Source organism: Bos grunniens, chromosome 3 (assembly GCF_055505025.1).
Source record: "Bos grunniens cultivar Pamir isolate PY7600 chromosome 3, Bosgru_T2T1.0, whole genome shotgun sequence".
NCBI classification, from domain to species: domain Eukaryota; kingdom Metazoa; phylum Chordata; class Mammalia; order Artiodactyla; family Bovidae; genus Bos; species Bos grunniens.
The window spans coordinates 33,604,161-33,616,562 of NC_141167.1; the positions used below are offsets into that span (position 1 = coordinate 33,604,161).

At 41.7% G+C, this 12,402-nt stretch overlaps 1 protein-coding gene across 2 annotated transcripts in view; it reads right to left on the bottom strand.

The window, feature by feature from the left end:
* Nucleotides 1-589: 589 nt before the first annotated feature.
* Nucleotides 590-12,402, bottom strand: part of LOC147375440 (uncharacterized) — a 139,333-nt gene continuing 127,520 nt past the window's right edge. For both annotated transcript variants that reach the window (XR_015160104.1, XM_086390208.1), the window contains one exon: nt 590-774. Coding sequence is in view for 1 of the 2 variants with exons in the window: in XM_086390208.1 (XP_086246334.1) it covers nt 730-774 (45 nt within the window). In the remaining variant the exon portion in view is untranslated. The remainder of the gene's footprint in view (nt 775-12,402) is intronic.

The following is a 12,402-nucleotide window of genomic DNA, read 5'->3' on the forward strand; positions in this document are numbered from 1 at the left end:
CTCTTCAGCTATGTCTGACTCTTTGAGACTCTGTGGAGCATAGTCCATAGGCTGGGGTCCTTTGTCCATGGGATTCTCCAGGCAAGAATACTGGAGAGGGATGTCATGCCCTCCTCCAGGGGATCTTCCTGACCTAGGGATCGAACTTGCATCCCCTTTGTCTCCTGCATTGGCAGGCAGGTTCTTTACCACTAGCACCACTTGGCAAGTCAACTTCACACATAGAGTATATCATAAAATTCTCAAGAGAACTCTATGGCTACCACCCACCCCTTCCATTCAAGGAAACTGAGGCTCAAAGAGGTGGCATGCTTATTCAAGGTCACATAATATGAAACTATAGAGCTCAGACTCCAACCTAAATTGGTCTAAGTATAAAGTCAAGGTTCGGTTTTTCTCCAGATGTGAATGTAAGAGGAGCCTCTCAGCTTAACTATCTGTCCTCCTCACTGTCCTGCTCTCTCCCCGTTAGCCAAACTTTCATCAATTCCTTCTCTTCCAGGGAAAGAAACTTCCAAGTGGTTTTAGTTCTCACTTCCACTGGCATTGCACTGTATATCTCACTCACAGGTTTAAGTATAAGCATGTCTACTGCTTGCCTACTTTTATTGACTGCTCTAAACAAAACCGTTTTTTTTTTCTGCATTGTACAAAGGGATATTTAAAATTTTTCCTTTACAGTGAAGTCTATGAATATTCCATTTCAAATAGTCCAACATCCACTTCCTTTCAACCAAATCCCATCTGCATCTTGCCAGCAGTGCCCTTGCCACTCTGAAAGGAAAAGAAAGGCATAGGATCAGAATTATTGGAACTGGAGTATGAAATTCCACACTGGGTTTGGCTTTGCCTCCTCAGTCTAGTATGAGATCCTAGTTTTGATGAATAATGAAAATATTAGCTTCACTTGATCTAGGTGACTTCCTCTTAAATGATTCATATTTGTCTAATAACTTGTATCCACCCCTCTCATCCAGGAAGTACCCATGAGCCACAAAGAGCCAACTACTGAATTTGACAGTGACAGATGCTTGTTTTTGATCATTCCAATTTATAGGAATGTCTTTCTGGCTCTACACACACATGCACACACACACATACCAGAAAATCTGGTACAACTCACGGGGAGCATTAATTAGTGCATATCAAATATGAGCTTGACAGGGCTATGATCTAAATACAAAGAATTTTGATTCAATATTTGAGCTCCACGCTAGTCTGATGCTATTGTATCCATCTGAACAAATACTGCCTGGCATCCTACCTTCTCCACAGCTGTTTGACTCTCTCCCAGTAGGCTGGTAGGTATGATGGGACCTCTTCTGTGAGTGAGAAGGGTAAGGAAGGATCCTATCCACTACTCAGCAAGGGGAAGAGAGCTGGGGCTAAGGAGGGGATCCTCTGCCCTTGCCATTGCTACCAAGCACTGTGGTTCCATGAGCAGAACAGGATCACCCAGTCAACTTGAGTGTCCCATGGAGGTTTGCCTTCAGGATCTGACATATTAACTGCAGAGCAATCATCAATTTTTCTTTTAAACCTGCTGAGCCTCATTTTCCTCATCCATAAAACAGACAATCCCTACCCCTCACAAAGTTGAAGTGTATTTTAAGCATTTACATGCTTAGGATGATCACCTATGCCAGACTCTCATCTGGATACAATTTCTCATCCATTCCTCATAAGAATCCTATGAATCCATGGATAAGAAGGGAAACAGAGGAGCAAAGGATTACGGGGTTTGCACAGGGTCCCCAACTAGTAAGTGATGGAGTAAGGATTCAAGCAGAAGTCATACTTCATCCCAATCCTGCCATTTCTCTTTTGGCTTTAAATGAACACTATTCAGTTTAAATCAGCTTAAGTAGGAAAGGGAATTTGTTGGAATAACATTTGGTCTAACTGGGTAGAGATTCTCAATATCAGCAGTGTCTTTCTCTGCTCTTCTTATACTCTTTGTAGGTTGATTCAATTCTTGCCTATTTCCATGATGTCAGCAAAAACAGTCACATGTGCCTGAGTTTACCCTTAAACTTCATGATATTAAAGGAAGAGAGTATCTTTCTCAAAAGATCCTGAAAAGATTTTTCCTGGCCTATCATGGGCCTATCTTGTGCCTCACTGTGGCCAGAGGAGGAGTATTGTGGTCAGGAAGGGAGTGGAATGAGGTCCTCTTTTACTGAACCCCCTGTAATGAGGAGGAATGGTTCCTCCACAGGAAAGAATGCTGAGCAGACATTGGTATATGTTCATTTCACAAAGATTAGACTAGCAAACAGCAAGAAATTAATACACAATGTCTCTTGTTTCTTAACCCAAAGGTGAAACAATCCCTAAAACCCTCTTTTAAAAGTTCTTGCTTCATGGATTCACATATGATATATTCAGATCATTCAATCTGGAATCTCATATATACCAAAAAGCCTCAATCTCCTTCATTTTTATTTATCAAACTTACCTATTGCCATCCCTATAATTTCTGGCTGGTATAAGAGCTACTTATGGCCATATTTGGCCATTCAATTCCTCAGTCCCCATTAGATTCTGAGCTATGCAGGGACCCAATCTTACTGACTTATAGTAGACATGGAAACTTGGGCTTTGCAGTTGAAGAGATCTAGATTTGAATTCTAGCTTTGTAACTTATGAGTTGTATGATCTGTTGAACTTACTTATCCATTCTTTTTTTTTTTTCTTTTTTTTTTTCAATTTTATTTTTTTATTTTTAAACTTTACATAATTGTATTAGTTTTGCCAAATATCAAAATGAATCCGCCACAGGTATACATGTGTTCCCATTCTTAACATCATTTTCTTCATCTGTAATATGGTGATTATAATACATATCTTTCACTTAAGAATATTTTATAGATACATTTCAATTCACAATGTATTTAAGGCAGCTTATGACAATACATACAATAGAAAAGCAAAAATATTAGGGCCAGAGAAATTATAAATTACAGTAGATATTTAAGACCTGAGAAAATGTAAGGATGCAAATATATAGATCTTTATAATTATCAAATATAATAGACTATGCATAATTATTAAAATCAAGCTATACATTTCCTAGGAACAAGTAGTAGTGGGAAACTTTAGACATTACGTGATCTTCTATCTTCTATGCGAAATAGAATATGAGGAAGATACATCCCAGGCCCTCATAAAAGCAAAGTTTCTCCTGACTTTTATTTCTGAAGTCACCCAAAAGGGCATTAGAGGTGAATAAATGACATATACAAAGCCCCTTATTGTTGATTTAAAACAAGTGCTACCCAAAGACAAACACACACAGAAATAAAAGACATTCCATGTTCATGGATTGAAAGACTTAATATTGTTAAGCTGTCAATACCACCCAAGGCAATCAAAATCACAATGCCATTTTTTGTAAGAAATAGAAAAATCCGTCTGAAAATTCATATGGAATTTCAAGAAACCCATCCAAATAGCCAAAATAATCTTGGGGAAAAAAAGAAAAGAAGAAAGGTGGAGATCTTACACTTACTGATTCCCAAATCTGTTACAAAGTTACAGTAAACAAGACAGTGTGGTACTAGGAGAAGGACATAGAAATCAACGGAGCACAGTAGAGAGCGCAGAAACAAACCCATGCTTACACGGTCAAATGATTTTTGACAAGGGTCCCAAGACCATTCAACGTGAAAAGGCCCGTCTTTTCAACAAATGGTGTTGGAAAAACTGGATATCCACAAAAGAATGAAGTTGGACCTTACCTCCACCATCACAAAAGTAACTCAAAATGGATCAAAGACATAAGACCTAAATCTATGAAAATCTTTTACAAAACCATAGAGGAAAAGCTTCATGATATTGGACTTGGCAATGATTCATTGAATATGAAACTAAAAACAGACAACAAAGACAAAAATAGATAAACTGAAATTGTCAAAAATTAAAACCCCTATGTTTCAAAGGACACAATGAACAGAGTGAAAAAGAAAACTTTTGGGAGAAAAAAGTTTGCAAATCATATATCTGATAAGGAGTCAATATCCAGAATATAAAAAAGAACTGTACAAATCAATAACAATAAAAATAATCCAAATGATCCAATTAAAAACTGGCAAACGTCTCCAAAGAAGATACACAAATGGTTAACAAACACAGGGAAAAAATGCCCAACATTGCTGATAATTAGGGAAATGTACGGAGAAGGCAATGGCACCCCACTCCAGTACTCTTGCCTGGAAAATCCCATGGATGGGGGAGCCTGGTAGGCTGCAGTCCATGGGGTCGCAAAGAGTCGGACACGACTGAGCGACTTCACTTTCACTTTTCACTTTCATGCATTGGAGAAGGAAATGGCAACCCACTCCAGTGTTCTTGCCTGGAGAATCCCAGGGATGGGGGAGCCTGGTGAGCTCCTGTCTATGGGGTCGCACAGAGTCAGACACGACTGAAGTGACTTAGTAGTAGTAGTAGTAGGGAAATGTAAATTAAAATCACAATAATATATAACCTCATACCCTTTAGGATGGCTACTAGCAAAACAGAAAAAAAGAAAATAAAATTCTGGCAAAGATATGGAGAAACTGGAACCCTTGTGAACTGTTGATGGGAATGGAACACAGTCTACCTGCTAGAGAAAACAGAATGGGAGTGTCTCAAAAAAATATGGTTACCATATGATATATAAATACCACTTCTGAGTGTATACCCAACAGAATTGAAATTAGGGTCTCAAAGAGAGATTTGTATACCTATGTTCATAGCATCATTATTTTTAAGAGCTAAAGATGAAAGAAAGAAATCCAGATGCCCACTGACTGATGAATGGATATACAAAATGTGCTATACACACACAATGGACTATTATCCAACCTTGGAAAGGAAGGAATTCTGACAGGTGTTACAACATGGATGACTCTTGAGGACATTGTGTTAAAAGAAATAAGCCAGTCCTCAAAGGTAAATACTATATGATTCTTCTATATGAGGTATCTAGAAAGTTTATAGAAGTTAATAGAAATAGAAGGTAGAATGGTGGGTTATGGGGAGAGGGAAGCGAGAAGTTGTTGTTTAATGAGTATAGAGTTTTAATTTTGTAAGATGAAAAAGTTCTGGAGATGGGGTGCACAATAGCATGAATATACTTAATGCTACTAAGCTATACACTTAAAAGAGGTTAAGATAGAGGGGATAAATTAAGAGTATGGAATTAAGAGATACACACCACCATACACAAAACAGATTTATTGTATAGAACCAGGAACTATATTTAATACCTTATAATAACTTATAAAGAAAAAAGTCTGAAAAATGTATGTATTTGTATAATCAATTCACTTTGCTCTACACTTGAAACTAATACAATGTTGTAAATCCACTATACTTCAGTTAAAAATATTTTTAAATGTATAAGATGGTACATTTTATGTTAAGTGTACTTTGTCACAACTAAAGTTTTTTAAAAATTAAAAAAAATATACTAAAAGTCAGTTGCTTCCTAATGCAAACTTCCTTCCTCTTTGTTTCTAGCAGAATGCTTTACACAAAGCAAGAATGAGTAAAATTTGGTTGGGAAGTTATAGAAAAACTACAAAGAAAAGACACTTTAACTGCAACACAAAGGACTAAATAGATGGCTCCAGAACAGAGAACAATCAGTGTGTATAAAGCATGTGAGAGAAGAGCCTCAGGACCTGGGGAGTCCAGGAATGCACTGAGTAGAGAGAGTGATGGCCCATGAGGCTAGAGAGGAGCAAGGATTGTCTGTCCTGGTAAGGAGCTTGGACTTCGCCTGGAGGCACCAGGAGGCTAATTACTCACAAAATGGACTGGGGTCATCAAAACTGTCATGTCTCCATGATTTGAGGACTGGCTACCTAGTGTGTGAATTATCCAAGTGTTGGCATTTTCTCTATGCTTTCTTCTTTCATTTCACTGATTGTCCATATCTTAAATATCATAGGAATAAGGAATGTTAGAGACCATGTAAATCATGAGATCTGACTTGGTGGTGGGAGAAAAGGGCTATTACACAGAGTCAGCCTGTGGTATGAATGCTCCCTATTTCATGAGGATGAGTTTTATGCCCTACACAGTCTGCAGGAACCCAGCAAATACAGGAGGCAGTGTCTAAATGCTAGTAGAATACAGGAGGAAATGGTACAGAGACTGAAAGCCTATTCCTTAATCTGGCATCACTTTGCTTGGATGGGATCATAGTTGTGATTTGGGAATAAGGAAGCACTGGGAAGTTCCTATTGAGCCTCAGATGCTCAGTTCCCAATAAATGTAGCAGGCAAGGTCATCCTCAGAAGCATCTGAATTCAATCCTGCCTTCTGTCATTCATTCAGCGCCTTCTAAGGATAGGGCGCCAGTCTGGGAATTCAGAGATGAATACAGCCTGATTTCTGCCCTAAAGGACCTCATGGTCTGAAAGAGGAAGACAAATTAACAAGCGATGCTCTTCTCTAGTGTCACCAATATTGTACAAGGTACAGTTCCACACCTACTCCCTCCTTCATGAAGTCTTCTTGACCCCTGGACAGTAGCTTCTGGTGGTCTCTCTCCCTAAGAGCTCCAAGACCACTTACCTGGCCCCTGTCAAACCTGGCCCACTCGTGTAGTTGTTGGCCTATATTCAATCCACCAACTGAACGTGTTCTCCTTCACAACAAGGACTTTCTCACAGGGACTCAACACAATCTCAGCTTTTCGCATTGCCATGTGTTGGCTCCTGCTGCTCTGTTTGCCTAGAATAATCTTCCCATGCCTCATCCTGCATCTGCTGGTGAACTTCTATTCAGCTTTGAAGGTCCAACTCAAATTTTCTGGGCGTCTTATCTGTGTCCACAGCATCATCTTCCTACTTCTACAGCACTGTTTTGAAATTTATTCATTGATGTGTCTACCTGTCTCATAAGATAGGACTAGAAGCATGGTTTCATGCTTTATCAGGGATGAAGAGTCAGGCAGTGCACTCATTAAGATAAAGCAAACTGCTATAAAAGATAAAACCTAAAAGCTCAGTGTCCAGCAAGTATAAACGTCAACCAAATTTTCTTGATTGGTGGCAGTGGGGAGTTGTACTCCACGCAGTCATTCAGGGACCAATTTGATTGATCTTCTGCCATCTTCATGGCTTCTAAGATCCCCTGGTGTCTTTATTAAGCCACCAGGTGGATGACAAAACAATGGAGGCACACGCCTTTCCTAACCACCTTGGGCCAGAAGGGGCACACGTCTCCTCTGTTAATATCTCACTGGAGACAGCTGGGCATGTGGCCCCTCCTGGATGTGAAGAAGCTAGAGATTGTAGGCCCTGGCAAGGTGCCCACTTCCCAGTGGTAATTCTACACTATGGAAGGGGAGTAGGGATGCTTGGGGGCCGGGCGGCCGTCTCTGCATGAGTGACAAAACAGACCCTTTAAACACAGGCCCATCGTACTCAGCAGATACCAGGGATCTTTCAACCTGGAGCCTGAAGGCAGGTTCAGCACTTAAACACTGAAGGAGAAAGTTGATGTGAGGAAAATTCTCAGATTTCTAAAAGGAACTTGGCAGAGAAAGCCTACAAACAGTATGAAACAATAAAAGATAATGCCATTTAATTTGGTCCTATAATTATAGTTACTTCTTCCCAAAGAGCTGAGAATAAGCACTCTAATTACTCTACAGGTTATATGGAGATTAATAAACCTGACTCCTTTAAATCTCTCCTTGCCTGCCGAAACACATAGCTCATAAACACAAAAAATCAAGGCCAGACCTGATCAGTTATTAGACCCATCTCCCTGGGTGGAGGAAGAAAAGGATTGTAAGGTGAGCATTTAATTTGCTCTATGAGTTGCAACAAGCATTTTACATGTCATTTAAACGAATTCTCAGAACAAATCCTTGAATAGGATATTATTGTCCCAACTTACATAGGAGGAAACTGAATTTCAGAGAGAGAGAGATACTTTCTCAAAGTTTCACAGCTGAGATTTGAGTCAGGAGCACTAAAGCCCACACCTTTGCCACTGCTCCAGATTCTTTGCAGAGAAACCTCAAAGGCCTATAGGAAGTCTCACTTCTCAGAACTCTGCCTGTGGAGGATCACTTGGTGTAAATATACACCTTCCATACTTAGTTATCTCAAAGGCCCCTGAAGTATCCCAGTAATTGGAGTGAAGAAGCTTCCTGGACAGGCTTGACCTTCAAATGCCTTCTTCTAGCCCATCAGTCAGAGCCTTTGCCATGACTTTGTGGATGGGCTCCGCTGAGCTCTCACAGAAATGAGCACCTGCAATTGGACTCCCTCATGCATTTATATTGGCCTCATCAACGGGATGACTTCAGGAGATCAGAACCAACCATCTGCATATCCTGAGTGGGGGCTCCAGGAAGAAAAGAATTACCTTGAGCCAAACAGCAGGAGACAGGCTGCCAGGGTATGGATGAAAGGGAAGCCTACTCCAGGCGAGGGCATCCGCAAGGTGAGCTTCAGAGAGGAGAAATGCCTTTGTCTGCATGAAGCCTGCCTTCCTCTGATGCAGGAGGGTCCCACGTATCACAAAGAGCTACCTGTGTGCATCATTTCTCTTCCACACCCTAATTCCCCAGCCACACTACATTTTCTTCTTTCTCTGAATCCCTGTCTCTTCCTGGACATTTAGAATGGCTGCAGCCTAGTGTAGAGAAAAGAATAGGGGCAGCACAGCATGGGGACCAAGAGAGTGCATTTGGCAATGGACTGACCTGTGTTCTAGCCCCAGCTTAGCCGCCTAAAGCCTTGGGCAAATTATTCCATCTCTCTGAGTTTGGTCCCTTCACCTGTAGAATGAAGGTAATAGCCATGTCTACTTCATAGGATTGTCACAAAAACAATCACACTGTTACGCTTAATATATTCATCTAATTTCTGGGAGATTTTTGAAATGCCTAGGAATGAAAGACAAGGGATTTGGAATTTCGAAATCCTGCATGGCACTCTCCAGCTACATCACACTGGGCAAGTCACTTAGATTCTCTGGGTCCCAGCCCCATCATCTATAGAAGAGGAAGAGGGAGAAGAGAAGGAGGCTTGGCCTTGCACTTGCAGAAATGATGAAAGTTTCAAATGATGTAGCATTAATAAAACCCCTTGGGGAGGTGTGAGGGGTGATGGCAGTCAAGGAACTTACTGTTTAGATACAGAAGCAAGACTAAGAAAGAGATATGACAACCTGTGAAATGGTCTTACCATGGGGAGCAGAGGCTACAAGAGCCAAAGGGGCTCAGAGAGAGGAAATCCATAAGGGCTGTGAGGGGAGGTAGCATGAGCCATGGTCTTTATAAATGATTGGGGGTTGGCAGAGATGAGAGGGGCATCCCATTAGTGGTGAAATGGGCACAGCCCATTTGTTTAAGAAAGAAGGCAAGTTGAGGGAGGTGAGCAGGGAGGACAATCCACTTACTAAATCACTAACAGGTGTAAAGGATCGTAACTTGGGGTAAGTAGGATGAGAGGGAAGGGAACTGGAGCAGGGTGAAGGAATGAGACAAATGTTTGATTTCTGACTTGTAATATGAGCATCAGTTATCTCTGTCTACCCAGCATCCATTTATCCTGGTTGTTCTGTGGGGAGCCCCACCCCCTACACCCAATTCCAGGGACTGGCACCAAAGTCCATCTGATGGTTCACACAGGTTATGAAGCCTGAGATCCAGCATTCATCCTTGACTTCCTTCCCATCTAGACAACTCTCAAGGTCAATAGATTCTACCTCCTCAATGACTCTCTGATCCACCCATTTCTCTCCATCTCCACCAACACTTCCCCAAATTCAGATCATCCTCATCTCTCATCCGAGCACTTGCATCTGCCTCCTACCTGTTGTCCTTGCCTCCACTCCCCTTCCCTCTAATCTGGTCTACTTCTTGCAGTCAGAGTCACTTTTTTCTTTTTTTCTTTTTTTCTTTTATTCCAGCTTTATTAAAGATCTTCTGTGATCATTAATCAGCTAATTTTCACAGTTTAGTGAGGGGGTAGTATCTTACCCCTGGTAAAGAGGCAGCACATATGGCTTAGAATGAGGAGGGCTTGTGTCCAGTAGCTAAGAGCTGGGAGTGGTGAAGCCAGGGCAAGAGCTCAATCTTTCAGTTTCCAGGTATCTGGTCTAGAGTGACTTTTTCTACAGCACATATGTCCTTATCCTACTTAATATCTTGTGGTGGCTCACATGGCCCAGAGGATAAACCCCAAACTCTTTACGCAGGTCGCTATTGATCAGGCATCAACTCTAGATCCAGACCACTTACATGCTCGCTTTGTAATCTTGGAGGAGAGAAGTTATGTAACATCTCTGTTTCTCAGTTTCCTCATTTGTAAAGTGGGTATAATAATAATGTGTGTGTGTTTAGTCATTCAGTAAATGACTCTTTACGAGTCCATGGACCGTAGCCTGCCAGGCTCCTCTGTCCACGGGGATTCTCCAGGCAAGAATATTGAAGTAGGTTGCCAGGCCCTCCTCCAGGGGATCTTCCCAACCCAGGGATGGAACCCAGGTCTCCTACACTGCAGGTGGATTTTTTACCATCTGAGCCATGAGGGAATAATAATGGTACATACAGTAAAAAGTTGTTGTGACTATTAAGTGAGTTAATACATGTAAATCAGAGAAATGCACTGTAAATGCTTTTTAATTGTTGCCATCACCACCAATACCATCATCATCGTGATGTTTGTGTCTCATAATCTTTCCTTCTCACTCTCTGCTACAGATATCAGTCAGTCAGTTCTGTTGCTCAGTCGTGTCCATCTCTTTGTGACCCCATGGACTGCAGCACATCAGGCTTTCCTGTCCATCACCATCTCTCAGAACTTGCTCAAACTCATGTCCATCAAGTCGGTGATGCCATCCAACCATCTCATTCTCTGCTGTCCCCTTCTCCTGCTGCCTTCAATCTTTCCAGGCATCAGGGTCTTTTCCAAAGAGTCAGTTCTTTGTATCAGGTGGCCAAAGTATTGCAGCTTCAGCATCAGTCCTTCTGATGAATATTCAGGACTGATTTCCTTTGGGATTTACTGGTTTGAGCTCCTTGCAGTCCAGGGGACTCAACAACAAGGCTGAGATTTAATTCCTCCTAACAGACTATCTCACCTCAGAATTTCCCATATGCTGACCCTTAGATCTACATACCAGGATTCTTTCTTCACCGTTTATCCTAATTCTCTCTCCTTAGAAAAGCTTTCCCTGACTGCCTCAGATGGAAGTAAAGTGCCCATTACAGCTTCCCACTGCACCCCAGACCTCCCCATTCTACAGTATTTATCACACTGGTAATTACTTTTTCAGTAGTTCTCTTATTCATTGGATTATAAACTCCTTAAGGACAAAGACCAAGTAAATCTCAGTCACCACTACTCCACCTGCCCCACTCACCACCACACTACCAACTCCCGCATTAAAGGTGTTACCATGTTTCACACCATTTCCTTCCCTGTGCCTCTCATTTTCATAGCTGGAAGCATTCCTCCCAGTAGAAATGAGTTCCCCACTTATTTATAGCACTCTTTTATTTAAAATTATTTTTAAAACCAACCAGAAGATTGCATTTTAATCCAACTAGCTAAATTATTTAAAATATCTATAAAGGCCATTTTCAGCCTTTGTTCTAAAACAGGGGCGTGGGGTAAGGAGCAGACTCCAGAAGCCATGCGTGATTTCGAATCAGCAGTGCTGAGGCTCTGAAGAACCAGCAAAAGCTGCCACTCTGCCCACTTGAAAGATGTTTCCCAAAATAAAAGACATGCCATCCACTGACACTTGCCTAGTCTTCAAACCACGAGTGTTCAGCCCCATGCCAGGAGAGTTTGGGAGAAGAGGGAGCGGCTGCTCCTGGCTCAGTCAGCAGCCGCTTCTGAAGCTGCCATAGCAACAAGTAGAGACTAAAAGCGATCCTTCCATATTAGGTGTGAACTTACTCCAGACATGGAAAATCGCTTGCAGAGAAGAAGCCAACTTCCCTGGGAAACTCGTAGGGAGTAATTTGCAGGTGACCCACCCCTCTGCCTGCCACTTCCAAAACCATCATGTGAGTAATAGTGTGCAGGATTAAAAAATAATAATGGTAAAACAAACTAGTAAACCTTCCACCCCTTCAGACACCCAGGCCTACAACCTTGCTTCATAAAACTGCACTGGAGTCCCTCCCACCCCGCCCCCCAAATCCCAGCACCCTCCCCTCTTGTTCTGATTCTCAGCTGCTTCTGTAGCCCATCCATCTGTCAGTGCACATATGGGTAAAAGAGGCAAGCCAGGAAGCAGACAAGGGAAGGAGGATTTGTATTTCATAAGCATACTCTCAGCAGAGAAGTAGGAAATGCCTTCACCCAAAAACTGAGAAGAGGGTGGTAGATCTGGGGAGTGTCTTCTCAGCTTGGAATGACCCTTCAGATGTGGGTG